This window comes from Phascolarctos cinereus, unplaced genomic scaffold, assembly GCF_003287225.1.
Source record: "Phascolarctos cinereus isolate Bilbo 61053 unplaced genomic scaffold, phaCin_HiC Scaffold_1;HRSCAF=81, whole genome shotgun sequence".
NCBI classification, from domain to species: Eukaryota; Metazoa; Chordata; class Mammalia; order Diprotodontia; family Phascolarctidae; genus Phascolarctos; species Phascolarctos cinereus.
Window position 1 is genome coordinate 283,543,874 of NW_027555514.1, and position 20,960 is coordinate 283,564,833.

Here is a 20,960-nt window from a genome sequence, read left to right on the forward strand (position 1 = left end):
GCCCATGTCGCCAGAGTCTGTTTTGGGGGGTTTTTGCTTTAGCTCTAGAGTCGGGGTGAAGTGCTTTGTTGACTTCTAGAAAAGGGAACCCATGGAGCTTTGAGCTAGCAGAGACCTTGGAGACTATCTGGTCCCAGCCTCACCTTGCAGCCAAGGCAGAGAAAGGAAGTGACCTTCCCAAGGCCATCTGACTGGTCGGTGAGCCCAAACTCAGACCCAGGTCACCTTCAGCACTTCCAGAGACCCGTGACTGTATCGGTGTGGTCACAGCCCTGCCAGGCCTTTGTACAACTTCAGCATTTGCTTCGGACGCTCAATAGTTCATTAGCTGGTGGGCCTCTGTCTGAAGATGGACCAGATGCTGACCACAAGGGCAGACAGCCATTCCAAGGCCTTGCCATGAGCAGCCTGTGGACCTCCCCTTCCCGCGATCTGCAATGTCTGGGCTAGCACATGGATGCCAGCCCACGTGAGCTTGCTCTCTGCTGGCATTGGGCACACCCGCCAGCCCCCAGCATGGTAGACGATGAGATGGGGGGCTTCCCTTCCAGCATCCTTGCCCAATCATTCCAATGGTGCCACTGCTCTCCCTTGACCCCTTCCCCTGCTATGCCAAGACTCAGGCTCCAAGAGCTCTAAAAGGCCTTTCCTACCTTCTCCAGAGGCATCTGCCACCCTGGGTATACAGCCCAGGAGCCCCACCCCTCCCCCCCGAAAAAAAAGAGGAAGGGCCTTGTCAGCATGAGCCTGAGGCACAGGGGAACCATCAGAGAAGGACAAGCAGCTGGGTGTCCCTCCTAGGTAGGAGTGCTGGGCCTGCAGTCACAAAGACCTGGGTTCAAAACCTGCCTAGAACTCTTACTAGCTGTGTGACCCTGGGCAAGTCACTTCTCTCATCAAGCCTCAGTTTCCTCATCAGTGAAATGAGCATAAAAATATTTGTAGTATCCACCTCAAAAGGTTGTTGTGAGATTCAAATGACAGAATGCACATTAAGGGCTTCACCAACCTGGAAACTCCACACAAATGTCACTTATTGCTTGTGGGATTGTTGCTGCTGTCCGTCCTTTGTTTCTGAACAGAGCCAATGACATCCCAGGTGATGCCTTGACTTGTGCGGGAACTGGATTTAAGTGAGGCGGAGCTGCACAGTCATTTGTATTATCACTACGGTGGGGATGGGGGGGAGTGGTGAAGAGGGTTATTCAACCACTCCTACTGCCCCCCCCTTACCCCACTGCTGGGTCACTGCCTGGTTGGGTTCCCCGCAGAAACACTCTCAACTCTGGCAAACTACGTCAAGGGATGTGTTATTCTCTCTCCCTCTCCTCCTCCTCCTACTCCTTCCTCCCTTCTCCTTCTTCTCCTCCTCTTCCTTTTCCTCCTTCTTCCTCTCCTTCCTCCTCCTTCCTCTTCCTTCTCTTCCTCTTCTTCCTCCTCCTCTCCTCCTCCTCCTTCTTCCCTCCTCCTCCTTCTTCTCCTCCTCTTCCTTCTTTTCCTCCTTCTTCCTCTCCTTCCTCCTCCCTCCTCTTCCTTCTCCTTCTTCCCTCCTCTTCCTTCTCTTCCTCTTCCTCCTCCTCTTCCTTCTCCTCCTCTTCCTTTTCCTCCTTCTTCCTTTCCTTCCTCCTCCTTCCTCCTCCCTCTCTTCCTCCTCTTCCTCCTCCTCCTTCTCCTTCCTTTTCTTCCTCTTCCTGTCTCGGCTTTGATAGGGATGCTAATTGGACAGAACATGTGGAAGCAGTACGGACTCCTTCGAGAGCATGTGAAAAGCCTTAGAACAGCCAGCCCTGGGAGCACAATAGTGAGCACGCCTGGCCATTGCACCCTGTCTGGGCGTGAGAACATCCACAGCCATACTTTAATAAAATGGACTGGGGGGGGGGGGTTGGTGCAGTAGAGAGAACTGTGGAGGCAGATTTGGAGGCAGAAGATCTGGGTTCAAATTCTATTTTGCAACTTACTACCTATGTGACCACAGCCAGGTTGGTCGACCCCTCTGGACCTCAGTTTGCTCATCTATACGATAAGAAGGTTGGACTGAGTGGTGTCTAAGGTCCCTTGCAGCTCTGAATCTTTGAGCCCTCCAACCCATGGTAATTGATACAATCAGCAAAAGAGTAGAAGAGAAGAGAAGGAAGCCCAGGGCAGAGAAGGATGTGCACATTGTGGTTTGGTTCCCCCCCCCCATACTTAATCTCAACACACTCCTTCCCCTCCTGCCTCAAGGCAGATCTACCAGGACTTTTGCAAGTTCAATGGAAACAGCTACGTCTCTGGAGCCGGAGGACCTGGGTTCAAATCCTGCCTCTGCCACTTTCTATCTGTGTGACCTTGGGCAAGTCACGTCCCTTCCCCGGGCCTCAGTTTCTCCATCTGGGAAATGGGTGGGTTCGACTGAATGATCTCTACAATCCCTTCCCTCTGAGTGCATGGTCCTGGGTCTTCAGGAGTTCTCCAGTTCTACCCAGCCCTTCCACTGCCCATGATGCCTATCTCTTCCCACACCTCAGAAGGGAAGGAAATAAACATTAATTAAGCGCCTGCTACACGCCAGGCACTTTGGTAAGCTTAAATAGTATCTCATTTGATACCAGAAGGCTGGCAGTTTCAAAAAGATGAAAGCGCAGTAAACCTCAGTGGCTATGACGTCACTCGTTTACCCAGAACTCTCTGCTGGCACTCAGATAATGAGTGTGGAAGATAAGGAAGCCAAACTGATGGGGAGATGAGAACAGGAAACAGGAGGCCCCTCGCCACAGCGACGGGAGGAAACCGCCACGCACCATCCCCTCAGCCCAGGCACAGAAAGGGAGGGATGAAAACGAGCCTTTGGCACACCTGGATGGCCTGCCAACGAACTGGGCTAGAAACCCAGGCTCTCATCACTCAGGCTCCAAGGGACCGAGGCAGAGAAAAAGGGCATTGGAGGGAACCTCAGAGCAAAGGCCCTGAAGGACTGGGTGTGGCAGGGGCTGGGGGCACCTTCCAAATTCGGCACCCTGGGGCAAAGACCCAGCTGCCCGCCCTGGTTATGGCTCCACATCCTCCTACCTACGTAACACGAGACAAGTCTTTCCGTCCCTCTAGTACTCAGCTTCCCCATCTGTACAAGGAGGAGGTCGGCCCACATCACCTCTGAGGTCCCTCCTCCCTGTAAATCCTGCAATCCAGACATGCCGTCCCTGTCTAAATTACTTTCTCTGTAATATCCTCACTTATCTATGCACAAAACGTCGGCTGCCCGGACTGAACTCCCCGGGTCTGCGCCCTGGGGAAGACGGATTCTTGGGAGTGAGACGCTCCTACGTCTTTGATGTGAGCACCAGCTCTCCGGGCTTGAATGCTGATTGCCTCTTACGGGTGCCCGAACACGCACGCTGCAGGAGACCAGCCAAGGCGGTCAAGGCCCCTGGAAGCTCTTTCTTAGCAATTTCTCGAGCTGTCAAAGACGGGACCCATTTTTATTCCCTCATGCAATCTATTAAGTTCAAAGCTTTGGCACACAGCATCTTCAGAGAACTCCTGACCCCGTCCTTGCTTCTCTGAGCTGTGGTTTTCCACCACCATCAGACCTCCCGTTTGGAGAGTACTTTATAGCCAGGCGTCATTTCCAGATACATTCTCCAGGTTCGAGTTTCAAAAACAGCCCTGAGAGGAAGGGGCGTGGCTCATTTTTCAGATGAGAAAACACAGAGAGGTCCTAGTGACTTATTTAATAGCAGGCATATCAACAAAGGTTTGCAAAGCATTCTACTTATATCATCTCATTTCATCATCACAACAACCCTGAGAGATGGGTGCTTTTATTTTCCCCTTTTAACAGATGAGGAAACTGAGGCATAGAGGGAAGAAGTGATTTGCTCAACGTCACATAGCTAATAAAGACGAGTTCAAGATTTGAACCACAGCTCTCTTTTTTTTTTATATATTTGGTTTTCGTTTTATTTTTTTCTCACATGTAAACAAAACATTTTAACATTCATTTTTTAAAATTTTGAATTCCAAATTTTCTCCCTCTCTCCACTTCCCCAAGGCAAACAATTTGGTACAGATTATACATGTGCAATCATGCAAAATATATTTCTATACTAGCCATGTTGCAAAAGAAAATGCAGACCAAAAAAACAAGAATAATGAAGAAAGTAAAAAAATGCATGCTTCGATCTGCATTCAGACTCCGTCAGTTCATTCTATGGAGGTGGACAGAATTTTTCACCGTGAGTCCTTTGGGATTGTCTCGGTTCACTGTATTGTGGAGAGCAACTAAGTCATTCACAGTTCTTCATCATATGATATTGCTGTTACTGCGCACAATGTTCTCCTGGTTCTGCTCGCTTTACTTTACGTCACTTCATATAAGTCTTCCCAGGTTTTTCTAAAATCTGCCTGCTCATCATTTCTTATGGAACAGTAGTATTCCATTACATTCATATACCACAACTTGTTCAGCCATCCCCCAATTGATGGCATCCCCTCAATTTCCAATTCTTCGCCACCACAAAAAGAGCTGTTATAAGTATTTTTGTAAATGTGGGTCCTTTTCAGTTTTCTTTGATCTTTTTGAGATATAGACCTGCTAGTGGTATTGCTGATCAAAGGTTATGTACATTGCATAGCCTTTGGGCAGAGTTCCAAATTTCTCTCCAGAATGGTTGGATCAGTTCACAACTCCACAAACAGTGTCTTAATGTCCGAATTTTCCCACATCCCATTCAACATTTGCCATTTTCCTTTTCTGTCACATTAGCCAATATGATAGGTATGAAGTGTACCTTAGGGTTCTTTTAATTTGCATTTCTCTAATCAATAGTGATTTCGAGCATTTTTTTTTTGTGTGACTATAGATAGCTTTGATTTCTTCTTCTGAATGCTGCCAGTTCATATCCTTTGACCTTTTATCAGTTGGGGAATGACTCATATTCTTTTAAATTTAACTTAATTCTCTATATACTTGAGAAATGAGGCCTTTATCAAAAAAACTTGCGGCAATTTTTTTCCCAGTTCCTTGCTTTCTAGCTTCTATCAAACTAATTTCCAGTTTTCCCAGCAAGTTTTTTCAAATGGCGATTTCTTATCCCAAAACCTTAGATCTTTGCATTTATCAAACACTAGATTACTATGGTCATTTACTATTGTATCTTGTGTACCTCATCTATTCCACATATCCATCATTCTATTTCTAAGCCAGTACCAAATTGCTTCGATGATGACCACTTTGTAATACAGTTCAGATCTGGTACTGCTAAGTCACTTTCTCTCACATTTTTTCATTGATTCCCTTGATATTCTTAACCTTTTAAAGTTCTTCCAGATGAATTGTGTTAGCATTTTTTCTAGCTCTATAAAATATTTTTTGGTAATCTGATTGGTATGGCACTGAATAAGTAAATTAATTTAAGTAGAATTGACATTTTTATTACATTGGCCCAGCCTACCTGAGCAAATAATATTTCTCCAGTTGTTTAGATCTGACTTTATTTGTGTGAAAAGTGTTTTGTAATTATGTTCACATATAGTTAGTTCCTAGATTTATCTTGGCAGGTAGATACCCAAGTATTTTATATGATCTGTAGTTCCTTTAAATGGAATTTCTTTTTCTATCTCTTCCTGCTGGGCTTTGTTGGTAATGTATGAAATGCTAATGATTTATTGGGTTTATTTTCTATCCTGCAACTTTGCTGAAGTTGTTGATTATTTCAACCAGTTTTTTAGTCAATATTCTAGTATTCTCTAAGTATACCATGACATCATCTATGAAGAGTGATAGCTTTGTTTCTGCATTGTCTATTCTAATTCCTTCAATTTCTTTTTCTTTTCTTATTGCTATAGCTAGCATTTCTATAACAATATTGACTAATCATGGTCATAATGGGCATCCTAGCTTCAACCCTGATCTTCTACTTTATGCCCATTACAGATAATGTTTACTGATGGTTTTAGATAGATCATACTTATCATTTCTGGGAAAGCTCCATTTACTCCTATGCTTTCTAGTGTTTTTAATAGGAAGGGGTGTTCATCAAAAGCTTTTTCTGTGTCTATTGAGATAATTATATGATTTCTACTGATTTTGTTATTGATGTGGTCAGTTATGCTGATAGTGTTTGTAATATTGAACTAGCTCTGCATCCCTAACGTAAATCCCACCTTATCATAGGGTATGGTCTTTGTGATACATTGTTTTAATCTCCTTGCTAGTATTTTATTTAAAAATTTTGCATCAATATTCATTAGGGAAATTGGTCTACACTCATTTCCTTTCTCTGTTTTTGCTCTTCCTGATTTAGGAATCAGCACCATATTTGTGTCATAAAAGGAATTTGGTAGTTGTTTGCCTATTTTCTCAAATAGTTTATGTAGTATTGGAATTAATTGTTCTTTAAATGTTTGGCAGAATTCACTGATGAATCCATCTGGTCCTGGGAATTTTTTCTTCACAAGCTCATTTATGGCTTGTTCAATTTCTTTTTCTAAGATAGGTATTTAAGTATTCTATTTCCTCTTCTGTTAATCTGTGCATTTTATGCTTTTGTAAATATTCGTCCACTTCACTTAGACTGTCAAATTTATTGACATATATAATGGAGTAAAATAACTTCTAATAATTGCCTTAATTTCACCTTCATTGGTGGTGAATTCACTTTTCATTTTTGATGATCAGTAATTTGATTGTCTTCCTTCTTTTTTTTAAATCAATTTGAACAATGGTTTATCCCTTTTACTATTTTTTCATAAAACCAGTTCCTAGTTTTATTTATTAGTTCAGTGGTTTTCTTACTTTCAATTTTATTAATTTCCCTTTGATTTTTCAGAATTTCCAATTTGGTGTTTAGTTGGAGATTTTTAATTGTTCTATTTTAAGGTTTTTTTAGTCATATGCCCAATTCATTGATCTGCTCTTTCTCCAAGTTATTGATATAAGCATTTAGAGATATAAATTTTGTCCTAAGTAATACTTCAGCTACATCCCATTTTGGGTACGTCGTCTCATTGTCGTCCCTCTCTTTAATGAAATCATTGTTTCTATGATTTGTTCTTTGACCCACTCGTTCTTTAGGATTAAATTATTTAGATTCCAATTAAGTTTTAATACATGTTTTCCTAGCCCTTTATTGAATATAATTTTATTGCATTATGGTCTGAAAAGGATGCACTTAATGTTTCTGCTTTTCTGCATTTGATTGAGGTTTTCATGCCCTAAAACATGGTCAGTTTTTGTGAAGGTGCCATGTACAGCTGAGAAAAAGGTATACTCCCTTCTATTCCCATTCGGTTTTCTTCAGAAGTCTACCCTATCTAACTTTTCTAAAATTCTATCTCTTAGCTTCTTTTTCCTTAACTTCTTTCTTATTTATTTTATAACCCAGAGCTTCCTGCCTCCAAATCCAGTGCTCTATCCACTGTGCCACACTACCTGAATAGCCTACTTTGTGTGTAACTGCCCACCTTCAGTTACCAGAGGCTCATACTATTTGGCACTGGAAGGAATTTCAGAGATGCCCTGGCCTGACCCCGTCATTATACAGATGAGAGAGCTGAGCCCCTGTAACTGAAAGGACTTGTCCAAGGTCACACAGATATAGTGATGAACACAATAACTGAGTTCAAATCCCAGCTCTGCCATTTGCTATCTGTGTGGCCTTGGGTAAGTCCCTTAACATTTCTGGGCTTCCACCTCCTCTTCTGGCCAATAAGGGGGTTGGAATAGATCGTCACTAAGGTTTCTTGAGCTCTAGAGCTGGAAGCCTATTTCCATAAGCCTATGGAATGGCAGAGTTGGATAGGAACTTGTTAGTAATGTCAGCTACTTTGGTGTTCCCTGTTCTCAGGCCCTCCTATCTCCTGTTAAGGGCCCTCCCGGCTGTGACAGTCGGTCTGTGACTATGACCTCGGTGTTCTAGCTCCTCTCTGTACATGCTCTTACAGAAGCACATAGAATAATAAGTCTTTCTATGTCTCCCCAAGTCTGCTCGCTTTCTACTGACCTTTCGCTGCTCACACACCAGGAGAAGAAGATGAGGTGGGGGGAGGTGGTTCAGGGGCTCTGGTCCTGGCTTTGTTCACACAAACAGCCAGGGCTGACCAGACTACCAAGGCCTTGACTACTGTTCCATCACTTCCCCATTAGCCTCCCATGGCACCAGCCTCACCCCATCCAGGTCCCTCCTAGGGATGCTTAGGACATTGTTTCCAAAAAGTCATTGTTAAAAGGAGGTACTGATTTCCACCACCACCACCCCCTTTAAAAAAAATCCTGTTGTTATTATCGTCTTTGGTTTTTGTATCACCTTAATTTATTGGACACTAGGTGGCACAGTGGATAGAGCAGTGGGTCCGGAGTCAGAAAGCCCTGAGTTCAAATGTTGCTTCAGTCACTTACTAGCTGTATGACTCTGAGCAAGTCACTTAAATATTTCTTTGCCTCAGTTTCCTCATCTGTAAAATGGGGATAGAATAATAGCCCCTATTGTGCAGACTTTGCAAACCTTAAACTGTTCTACAAATGTTAGCTATTATAATAATTTCATTAAATTTGAGCTCCTTGAGGGCAGGGCCTCTCTTTTACCTCCTTTTCTATCCCCAGTGCTTAGCATAGTGCCTGGCACACAGAAGGCACTAAATACATGTAGATTGATAGATTGAAATACAGCCCTTCCCCCTCCCCTTATTCTTAAAGGAGAAAAAAAAACAGTTCAGCAAAGCCAACGGACAAATCAACCAATTCTGATGGTGTATACCCTATTCCACACCCACAGTCCCCCACTTCCGCAAAGAAGAAAGGAAGGCTCGTTTCTCCAAGGCCACGCTTGGTTATTATAATTACACAGTTAAATATTTTTTTGCAAACTTTGCAGAGTTGTCACACCCCTTTCCCAGCAGGCCCCCCGGGAAGCAGGCTGGCCGCCCCCATCACACAGAACATTTCTAGGCCCCTCTTCAGGCCCCAGCTGGTGCCTCCCATCCAACCGTTCCCCAGCAAACAACACAACAATAACACAGAGGAACCATATTCTCTGATAATCTGCATGTTGTTACTCAGTCGTGTACGTCCTGTCCAACTCTTCATCACCCCCTCTTGGGGTTTTCTTAGCAGAGATACTGGAGTGGTTTGCCATTTCCTTCTCCAGCTCATTTTACATGAGGAAACTGAGGCAAACAAGTTTAAATGAGTTCTTTGTGACCCTATTTGTGGTTTTCTTGGCAGAGACACTGAAGTGGTTTGCCATTTCCATCTCTAGCTCATTTCACAGATGAAGAAACTGAGGTCAACAGGGTGAAGTGACTTGCCCAGGGTCACACAGCTAGGAAGTATCAGAGACCAGATGGACCTCATGAGGATGAGTCTTCCTAATTCCAAGTCCAATGCTCCATCCCAGTGCACCACGTAGCTGCCCTGTTAACCCTCATCATTTACTCCCAAAGAGGAGTTCCAATAATAATTATCCTAAGATACCCTGACCAGGTGACTCTCCTGCTCATAAATCTTCAGTAGCTCCCTACTTCCTCTAGGAAAAGATGTACACCACACTCTTCAGCCTGGCACAGAAGACCCTCCGTAATCTGGCTCCGACTTTGTCCTTCTAGACATTTTTCATGCCAAAGGGGTCTGTCCCAAAAGGGAGAAGTGTCAGGTCTTCAAATACACCCTCCTTTTTTCTTTCAGGCCCAGCACAAAGGGTGATTTAGACCCAGCACCAATGGGTCAGAGACAGCCAGGTCATCCCACTGGATGGTGCCCAAGGAGAGGTCCTTATCCTGGATAAGGCATTACAGGGCACACCCCCAAGCTTCTCAGTGACACTGTTCATTGGCAAGCCCACCATAAGTAAGAAGAAAGCAGTCCCAAGCAAAGGGTCCCCATCCCTTGAGCTCATAAAAGCATACACCCAATGGTGCCTTATTCATATCATGAGCTCTGTGGGATGTTCTTCAGAAGTGACAGATCATCTCCCACCTCTGGGCATTTGCATAAACTGTACCTCAGGAGTGGGACAGACCTTCCTCCTCACCACCTCTCAGAATTCTTCCCTTCCTTCAGGCACAGTTCATGGTCACCTTCTCCGAGGAGTCCTTCCAGATCTCCCCTCTCCACCTTGTTAATACTCCCTCTCTCCTCAAAGTACCCTCTATTTACTTCTCCGTGTGCAGCTGAATCCCCAGTAGACTGTAATTTCCTTGAGGTCTCGTTATTGTTTTGTATCTCTACTCTGTTATTATTATTAACTCATATAACTTTGAACCATAGCTATTATTGCTATTATTAATTTTATTTTTTATTATTAATTTATTATTATTAACAACAATTCAGAGACCCCATGCAGGTAGTATGCACCGTGCCTGGCACACCAAAGGTGTTTAATAAGCGTGCTCTGAGGCGATGGAGGTCCCTTCTAGCCCTAAGCCCACAGTACTAGAAATGACTCCACCAAGGTCAGGGCTAGGAATGGAAGCCAGGTCCTCCTCTCTGCCTCCCCTGCCGGCACAGGCTGGGGCAGGGTGTCTGAGGATCTCCTCTGGCTTCCTTCCATTAGCAAATTAGCACCTGCTTCCTTGATCAGAAAAGCAAATTGTCATCTGTGAACACCCCTGGGAGAGCCCAGCCCTGAGGTTCTGAGCTTAAGGGCATCTGAGTTCTAGAGGTTTGAATGGAGAGCCATGGGGCTGTAAGGGGTGGGGGGGAATCCTTGCCAAGCCAGGCAGTGGCCCCTGCTGCAGACAGCGCAGGGGCCTTGGCACTGCCTGGGGCCAGATAACTGCTTTGAGGTTCCCTCTCTCTTCCTCCCCTTTGGCAATCATTTCTTCTTTCCCTATGAGGCTCATTCATTCATTCCACAGTACTCCTTAAGCACCTACCAAGCTCCTGGTCCTGTGCAAAGTGCTGGAGACGTAAAAACAAAAATCAAACAATACCTGCCCTGAAGGAGCTTACATTCTCGTGGGGGGAGGGGGAGTAAGCATTTGTTAAGGGCCTGCTGTGTGCCAGGCACTGGGCTAAGCCCTTTACAAATATCATTTCATTTGGTGACAATGTGTAGACAGCTAAGTAAACGTGAAATGTAAACAAAGATAAAAAGCAGTTTCTGGGGAGAGGCACTAGCCCCTGTCACTCTACTACCAAGCCTCAGTTTTCTCATCTATTAAATGAGGGAGTTAGATGAAGTGACATCTAAAGTCCCTGAGCTTCTATCAGCCTATGTTCAGGACAGGCTCTGTACGGGGTGGGCCCGAAGCTGAGCTTTGAAAGAAGCCAGGGGATTCTGTGTGGTAGAGGCGAGGAAGACGTGCACGCCTGGCATTAGGAACAGCTTCTGCAAAGGTTTGGAGGTAGGAGATGGGAGGGCATGCAATACAGCAAATGGTCCAATAGAACATCTGGGTGCCTGGTTCTTTTCCATGCAGATTCTCAGTAGCCAAGACGAATGGTTCAAAGCTGAGCTGAGGAGTCAAGAGGGCTACGTACCGAAAAATTTCATAGACATTCGCTTCCCTAGGTAAGTACCATCAGGGCATCAGAGAACCTTCTGAAGTAATGGGGATTGTGTGTGTGTGTGTGTGTGTGTGTGTGTGTGTGTGTGTGTGTAGAAGAGTTTTCTATATATACTATACACACACACATATATATGTACACACACATATATGTATACATACACACATATGTGTATACACATATGTATACACACATATATGTATTCATACACACATATATGTATACACACACATATATATGTATACACACACATATATGTATACACAGGGGTCACTTTTTCTCTCTCTGTCTCTGTCTTTCTATCTCTGTCTCTTTTGCTTTCTCTCTCCATATCTCTGTCTTTTTGTGTCTCTCTCCATCTGTTTCTGTCTGTCTCTCCCTCTCTACCTCTGTCTCTCTAGCTTTCTTTCTCTGTCTTTGTCTCTCCATCTCTGTTTCTGTCTCCCCATCTCTCCCTCTCTACCTCTGTCTCTCTAGCTTTCTCTCTCCGTCTCTGTTTCTGTCTCCCTGTCTCTCCCTCTCTGTCTCTGTTTCTTTCTTTCTGTCTCTCTATCTCTCTGACTCTCTGCCTTTGTCTCTGTCTCTCAGACTTTCTCGGTGAGCCTTTGTCTCTGTATCTCTCTCTGTCTTTGTCTTTCTCTGTCTCTCTGTGGGTCTCTCTCCCTCTTCAGACACTGCCCCCGGCTGTTGATTCCCAGAGCTATAGAAGCACCAGCCATCACCACCAATTATCATCGTTATTATTATCATTGCTGCTGTTCCCTCTGCCTGTCAACACTCTCATAGGATATAGGCTCATAGGAGCAGGAAACGACCTCAACGTTCACCCAGCCCTCTCGTTTTTCAGAATAGGAAACTGAGGCCTGGAGAGGGGACAATGGTTAGCTCAAAGTCACAAAGGCCTCCCTGATTCTAAAAAGAAAACGCTTCCCTTGACCCTCCAAGCTCTGCTCTCTCCCCTCCTCCTCCTGCATCTTTTCTGTCACGCCCAGGAGAATCTCTTTCATACATAGATCTGGCCACGTCAGCACAGAGGTCTGCACACAGCAAGAGCCTAGTAAATGTGTGTTGCTCTGTGCTGTCAGTCCCCTGCTCAGAAATCCTTAGTGGTTCCTTAGTCCTCACAGGCAGTGCAGTGGAAAGAGTGCGTGTACAGTGGGAAAGAATCTGAAGATCTGAGGTTGAATCCTGGCTCTGATAGAAACTACCTGGGTGATGTTGGACAAGGCTCTTGAGCTCTCTGGGCCTCAGTTTCCTCCTCTGTAAGATGACAGGCTGGACGAGGTGGCCCCTGAGGTCCCACGTGGCTCTAAATCCAGGCCCCTATCATTCGATCGATCATTCAATCTCTGAACGTTTATCGAGCAGCCAGGACCTCCCTGCCTCCCCATTGTACTGAAGGCTGCCACTCTCTTTTCACTCCCTGCTCCCGTGGAGTTTTCTGGTCCTGAGCCCCCATACCCAGGAACGGAGGATTCTCCCTCTGGCACATGCTCCCAGCAGCCCTTCTCACCACGAGGCTGGTCCTTGTGCCCCTTCTGGCAATGACTCACGCCCACATTGTCCTGATTCTGCACCCAGGATATTTCCGTGACTCAAGGTTTCCCAGCTAGGGAATTACTCACTTTGGTGAGATTCACTCCCTCAAAAAAAAATCAGAGGATTGGTTTTGTTTCAGAGGAAGGGATTTCCTCCAGGGCCTTGTCCATCTCTGCCCTCTGCCCTGGCCCATCTTCCCTGCTCTCCTCCCCTCACTGTGCCCTTCAGCTCCCCTTCCTCCTCCCCCTCCTCCTCCTCCTCATCATCTCCTTGCTTTGTCTCCTCTTTACAGCTGGTTTCATGAGGACATCTCCCGACATGAAGCAGAGAGCTTGCTCATGGGCAGGGACGTGGGCTTCTTCATCATCCGAGCCAGCCAGAGCTCACCTGGGGACTTCTCCATTTCTGTCAGGTACTGCCTGGTGCTACCCAGGTAGCCGCCTGCCTGGTGTGGGGGGCCTGGGGAGACTTACCAAAGGAGCCATCCCTTTGGAAGCCATGAGATGTGTGAGTGGATATCAGGACATGGCGGGGGGTGGGGGAGGCAGGGGAGAGCCCAGGACTCCCAGATGGTCCATCTGACTTAGAGTGTAAACTCTGACACGTCTGTACTCTCACTGACCCCCCACAAAAGTCCTTCTCAGAGGCCCTGCCGGGGGTGGGCCTGGCCTCTGTCTGGCATCCCAAGGCGGAGCAATGTTCGACATTGGGAGAGGCTCAGCAGCAGCCTGGCCGCAAGAGGACGGATCTTTCAGAAACAGAACCTGCCCATCCCATAGTCAATCCACAAGTGACATGCTTACAATTAGCCTGAGGGAGCTTCCCCAATCCCATCGAGAACATGGGGGGGGGGAGTTGGAGGGCCAGATAAAAGGCTGGCTGGAGGCTGGAGGCCAGGGCAGATGTTCCATAGAATCATGGGATCCCAAGCCCTGGAACAGACTTAAGTGACTCTCCCAGGGCTATACAGGAAGTGAGGGGCTGAGGTAGAATCTGAACTCGGTCCCTGGGACACCAAGTTCAGGCCTCTGCCTGCATCACCTCCAGCCACCTTCTCTCTCTCTTTAGGCGGCAGCTTCCTCCTTTCTAAAATGAGGGGACCGCACTGGGGCAGGAGAATGCTGCTGCCTCATATACCTGAAAGCCTGATGGAGGCGGCTGCATAGTATGGGGGGGAAGTCCATCGGCTCTGCAGAGCACCAGGTTCAAATCCCACCACTGGTGCTTACTAACTAGATGATCTTGGATAAGTGATTTTCCCTCTCTGAGCCTCAGTTTCCTTCTCTATAAAATGAGGAAGTTAGACCAGATGATGTGTGGTCTCCCCGCCAGCTCCAGAGCTATCTGCTCCTGTGACTGTCGAGCCTAGTGACCTTGGGCGAGTCACTTAAAGGCTCTGTGCCTCAGTCCCCTCCTCTGGACTGGAGTAAACAAGCTAGATGATATGTGAAAAGTGCTTTAGAAACACTGGCCATTATGTTGTTATTAGACAAGGTCTAAGGTCCCTCCCAGCTCTCAACCTTACAAGTCACTGAATAGAAGATGACCACCTGAAAATATCGACAAGAGTTAACAGCTGGCTTCATTTAACCCTCAGGGTTTGGAAAGCACTCTGCAGCCATCTAAATGGAGGCCTGGATTGAGTCAGGAAGCCCTGAGTTCAAATCTGGCCTCAGGCTGGCTATGTGGCCCTGAGCAAGTCACATAACCTCTACCTGCTTCAGTTTCTTCCACTGTAAAATGGGGATCATAACAGAGCTACTCCCAGTGTTGTTGTGAGGATTCAATGCAGTCATATTTGTAAAATACTATTAAAATGCTGCTAGGTATTATTATTATCATCGTCTCATATTCTCACGATAACTCCATGGATAATATTACTACTCCCATTTTCAGGATAAGGAAACTGAGGCTGAGAGACGTTACATGACCTACACAGTGTCTGAGGTGGGATACAAACCCAGGTCTTCCTGACACCCCATTCATCATTCTATCTGTGACACACCCAGCTGCCTCCCCAACATGACCCTGGTGCGGGCCAATACCAGGAGAGCTGGGCGGAAAGATGGGCATGCCAAGACACACAGCATGCCTGGTCAGTCGAGTCATCAATCAGAGGCGGAGGGTCTTGGCTGCTCCTGGGGACCACCTCCAAGTGTGTAGGCAGGAAATGAGCTTTGTCTTCAAGGGCAAGGGGGGCAGACTCACCAGTGAACCTCATTAAGCCTCTTTGATTGTAGGGGACAGAGGGGGGCCCTCCTTCCAATCCCACCCTATTTTTAAAATAATTGCTGCTTTATTGTTTTTAAGTACTCTAATCACAATCTAGGTTAACAAATTAGGAGTCCTGCGGAGGTCTGTTTTAATATTATTGTCATGTTGATTGCAAATCATTTCTATTTCCATCCACAGAGAAATGATTTGTAATTAGCATAACAACTTCCATCCAGCTGTGGGGTTGCCAGTGTTTGGATGTAACCTCATCCCTTTGGCAGGTTAAACATTCCCCTTGGAAGTTTGCTTGGGGCACGTAGTAGGTGCTTCAATAAAAATCAATCCAGCAGAACTGAAATTGGTTAACTGGAGGTGGAAGAACGCTCTAGAGCTGGTCACGACAGTAATGTGCTGCGTGGTCCTGGACAAGAGGCTTCAATGTCTCCACGTGTCACATGAGAAGCACACACCAGTCCCAGCTCGATGATCAATCAGCGCATTTGTTAAGTATTCCTGTGTATCAGGCAGAAAAAAAACCAAAAGAAAGGAGCAGCGCCGGAGAGAGACAACATCCCAATTCATTTTCTTAGCAGGTGCTTTTTCCAGCCCAGGTCTGGTATGAAAGGTCACAAACTCCAAATGAGTGACGGTTAAACTAGTGAGGTTTGGTTACCCAGAGAGCCATGGCTGGACTATCTCGCTTCTGTTTTTGCCGTAATACATATCGGAGGCAGTGGGCATAGAGTGCTGGGCTTAAGTCAAAAAGATCTGAGTTCAAATCCTTCCTCTGACGCTTGGTAGCTGAGTGACCCTGAGAAGATCACTTTGACCTCTAACCCTAACCCACTCTTCAGCACTTATCTACTAAGCCATCAGCAGCTGGGTGGCTCAGTGAATAGAGCATCTGGCCTGCAGTCAGGAAGACCTGAATTCAAATCTGGCCTCAGACACTCAGAAGCTGTGTGGCTCTGGGCAAGTCACTTAGCCTTGTTTGCCTCAGTTTCCTCATCTGTAAAATGAGCTAAAGAAGGAGATGGTAAACCAGTATCTTTTCCAAGAAAACTCCAAATGGGGTCACAGAGAGTTGGACAAGACTGAAAACAACTGAACAACACTAAACCACAGATAGATTGCAATATGTCTCTGTGAAGGGAGTTACCACTTCAGGAGGGCCCCCCAATGTGGTCCAGAGAAGCAATGCATAAGAATGGAAAGGCACTGAAATGGAGTGGGGAGCCCCGGCTCGGAATCCTGGGCCTGACTCTAACTTGCTTCGTGACCTTGGCTAAGCCTCTTTTCCCTCCTGGGACTCAGTTTAGTCACCTGTAAAAGGAAGAGATGGAATCAGATGGTTTCTAAGGTCCTTTCAAATGTCCTACCTCCCCTTTGAGTTTCAGTTCCCTCCTCTGTAAAATGAGGGGCCCCAGGGCGAGAGTGTGGGATCCCAGGATGCTAGCTCAAGTCCTACACTGGACCTCGAAAGCTGTCTCATCCGGCCCCTCATTTTATTGTTGGGAAGACAGAGGTCCACGTTCATGGGCCCAGGAAATCCTGAGGTTGGATTCGAACTCTGGTCATCCACTCCCACAATCCCACACTGCCTCTCTTATAACAGAGAAGATGCAGAAGGACTTTAGGTGCCATAAAGTCCAGTGCATCGAAGTGTCAAGGGTTATTACCATACTGAAAACTCCCATTGAGATAGATCTGGAATCTTGAGCTGGGAGGGATCTCAGAAAATCCACCCTCTTACAGGGTAGGAAACTGAGGCCCAGGAAAGGAAAGTGATTTGCCCATGGCTACACAAGTAAACTATACAGGAGCTGAACTCCAATCCTTGGAAGGCCGCTGGGTATAGGCAGGAGTGTGCAGGCAAATGTTTAACAAACAGCTCTCTGGAGGAGGGGAGGGGAGTTTCACCTGCATTATTAATACTTTCTTAAGACTGGACAATCACTAAATAGTAAATTGAGTCCTGATACGAATTGTTTGGACAATTTCTGAGGTGTAAACACCCACACTGAACATTTAACCACAAGCCTGAGCTGACTCCAGCACCCCTTGGGTACAGAGGACTTAGAGTGAGGAAGGTATGGATCTGAATCCTGCCTCAGGCACTTCCTGGCTGTGTGACCCTGGGCAAGTCCCTGCCCTCGTCTGAGCCTCAGTTTCCTCATCCATCCAGAGGAAGGCAGTGGGCTTGATGACCATCCCTCCCTTCCCCTCGGAGCCTGGGCCTCCCCTGTTCCGGGCAGCTCAGAAACACCTTTCCTCAGGATCCAGCTGGCCCCAGCATCTGAGGAGATCAAGGGGGAATCTCCCAGGGGCCTTCTTAACTTGACGTCAAAAACGTCCTCCAGGCAGCATTCTTGTTAGCTTTACCTTACCTACGACTTCAAAACCATCTGCAGTGAGGGCCTGGGAGGGCTGCCTCCCTTTGCTGTAGCTGTTAGTGTGGCTGACGTCATTGTTATCATCCTGGACAGCTCATAAATCTGGGCAGGAACACCTCATCACGTCACCCAGAGACTCATCTTTTAATATGAATCCTCTCTCCCTGTCCTCAGCGCAGATCACCACGCCCAGCTAGTAAGCCTCTGAAATAGCTGCCCGGTTCAGCCTTGGTTCTGGTACCTTATTTCTAAAGGCCCCCAGCTGGCCACTTGTAACCAGCACCTGGAACCGGAGCTGTAATGACCATGGGGCAAGCAGGGCTCTTCCCCAGGATGCCAGCATCCAGAGGGGCACGTGGCTTCCATCCGCAGCAATCCAAGTCACCATCCCAGGTGGCTGAGGCTCACCCAGAACTTGGTCCATGATGCCAAGCCCTCTAGCCAGGCTGCCCCTGCCCCAGGCCAGTGCAAACAAGGCTGGCCTCCACCATGGGCCATCGCCTTCCACCTCTCCTCCCTGGTTTGCCTTCTCTGCTTCCTCTCACAAGGAAGGTGGGTTGGGGTCTATTGGCTCAGCCACAGGAGCCCAGCCCAGCCTCAGCCTAGGAGGGATGGATGATTTTGCCTGGATATGCTGTCCTCAGTACTCTCTCCCACCCCTGCCCGCATTGACTGCAACAAGAATTTCAGGTTTATAATCTGTTAGACGACTCTGACCAGGATCTTTAACCTGGAATCCTCCAGATAATAAAAGTGTAGTTTATAGCTTGAACCCTTGGATGAAAGATAACAAAAGAATGATCATAACTTCCTTGGGATAATATCTCCCCCCACACACACCCCCCCACTGCTCCTTCTTTTCCTCCTTCTTCTCCTTCCCCCAAGCACAAGTGAATGCCTGCCCCATCACGTGGGGTTGAAATGGAGAGAGCTGCCACCCAGGGACAAAGTTAATAACAACAGCTAACAACCAGAGAGCTCTTAACAATTTACAGAGCCGCTTCCCATCCCTGATCTATTTAAACCTCACGGTAGCCCTGTCAGACAGGCAAGGCAGGTCCAACAGCCAGGGAAGGGGTAGTGTCCTGAGCCTGAGGATCAGGTCTGGAACTTACAAACCCTGAGCCTCAATTTCATCATCTGCAAAATGGGCCTAAACTGTTTGACCACTGGCATTCTATCTCTCACCTCCAAGCCTTTGTACTGGCTGTCTCCGATTCCTGGAATGCATTCTCTCTTCACTTAGGCTTCTTAGAATTCCTGGTTTCCTCCAAGGTTCAAATTCTCCCTAAGGCCTTTCCCAACTCCACCCACCCAACCAGGTTGCTAGCTGAGAGGTAGTGTGGTATAGCGGATAGGGCACTGGAGTAGGAGTCAAGCCCTGGATTCAAATTTCACCTCAGACAACTTACTAGCTGTGTGACCCTAGACAAGTTACAACCTCTCTGTGCCTCAGTCTCCTTATCTATAGAATGATTCCATGGCCTCTAAGGTCTCTTTGAGTTCTAAATCTATTATTCTAGCAGGGGTGAGGAGCCTGCAGCCTCCAAGCCACATGTGCCCTTCAGGTCCTCAAGTGCAGCCCTTTGACTGGTTCACGGATTCAGACAAGGGCCACACTTAAGGATCTAGAGGGCCAACGTGGCCTCGAGGCCACAGGTCCTCCACCCCTGCATCTAGTGCCTCGCCCCCCAAATTATCTTGTACCTATTCTGTGTGGACTCACATATGTCCATCTTATCACCCCCTATTAAAATGTAAGTTCCTGGAGGGCAAAGACTTTTATTTTTGTTTTTGTGGTTCTAACTCCGGGCACAGGGCCTGGAATATAGCACTTAGAATTAATTATATGTTATAATACATATCTTATATATGTATAATAATATATAATGTAATTAATAAATACTCATCTTTCCATTAGTTGATCGAATCAATAGATTCAATCATCTCTTATGTTTCGAGCACTATGCTATATGCTCTAGGCATAAAATGACAGAATATTCTCTGCCCTCAAGGAGTCTATATTCCGCTGGAATGAAGCTCATCTCTCTCAGTGGATTTTGTCCATTTTTTTCAAGCATTTATTCTCTCTCCCTCCTGTCCCCTCCCCTTACTGAACAAATTGTTTAAAAAATAAAGATAAAATCCTCATAGTCATAGTCCAAATAATAGTCCATACTCCAAGACAAATTCTCCCCTTGGCCAGGTCCAAACACAGAGGTCCACCACCTCTCTGGAGATAGAAGGACAATAGATAGCTTCATGGTGATCTTGCCTCCTATCCCAAAGACCGGTGAAAAAAATCCAGCTGCTCCACCCCCTGGATCATCCTCCTCCAATTAGGACTTGTGATGGTTCATGAAACCTCAAAGGTCCTCGAGTCTAGTCCATTGACGGCTGTGACCCCTCTCTTCCCCATCCCCACCAACAGGCTGCCCGGGCTTCCTCTGAGGAGGACCTCCGTGGAGGAGGCATCTCTCAAGGCAGCCCTACCCCACTCTCATCCTTGGGAAGCTTCTCCTGACCTCCAGACCCAAACCTCTTAGCCATTTCCCCCATTACTTCTAATTCCGTCTTCTGGAGTCAAACAGAACAAAGTCTAATCCCTCCAAGGATCCTAGGATTGTAGATTTCATAGGACTCATGCAGTTGCCTGCTTCATAAGAGATGCTTTAAAAATCAGCAGCTAGGGAGTGACATAGTGCATAGATCATTGGGCCCAAAATCAGGAAGACCCAAGTTCAAACCAGCCTCAGAGGCTCATTAGCCAAGTGACCCTGGTCAAGTCACTTTCTGCCATAGTTCCATCATCTGTAAAATGGGGATAATGATAGCACCTACCTCCTTGAGTTGTGAAAATCAAATGAGGAAGCACTTTGTAAAAATGCTTCCTAAACCTTCAAGTGCTAGATTAATGCTAATTATTATGCGCTATTGTAAATTCTTGTTGACTAGGGAAGATCCCCAAGAGTGTGTGCGTCCCAGTAAAATTTTACAGTCCCAGATTTAGAGCTGGAAGGGACCCGGGGTCTTCTGGTTCAGCCCCTCCCTTTGCCTGAGGAAGGAGTGGGGCAAGTTCTCTCTCCAGTGACCTTCCTCCCCTTGACTTCCAACCCTCAGATTCTGTCTCTAAGCTTCCTTCCCCTTCTCAATCCTGCGATCTTTGACCTTAGAATATCTGATGACTGGTCATCAAGCCCCTGCCCACCTCGCCTTCCCTTTAATGATGGGGACCCTGACTTTCCAAAGCAGCTTGTTCTGTTTGGGGTTGGGTTTTTTTGTTGGTTTGCTTGTTTGTTTTTGGTAGATCCAATTACTAGGAAAGT

General features: G+C 46.6%; 1 protein-coding gene across 3 annotated transcripts in view; it reads left to right on the forward strand.

Annotated features, from left to right (window-relative positions):
- Positions 1 to 20,960, forward strand: part of GRAP2 (GRB2 related adaptor protein 2) — an 89,351-nt gene that overhangs the window by 60,839 nt on the left and 7,552 nt on the right. For all 3 annotated transcript variants that reach the window (XM_020982667.2, XM_020982666.2, XM_020982669.2), the window contains exons 4-5: positions 11,401 to 11,492; positions 13,320 to 13,439. In XM_020982667.2, coding sequence (XP_020838326.1) covers positions 11,401 to 11,492; positions 13,320 to 13,439 — 212 coding nt within the window. The remainder of the gene's footprint in view (positions 1 to 11,400; positions 11,493 to 13,319; positions 13,440 to 20,960) is intronic.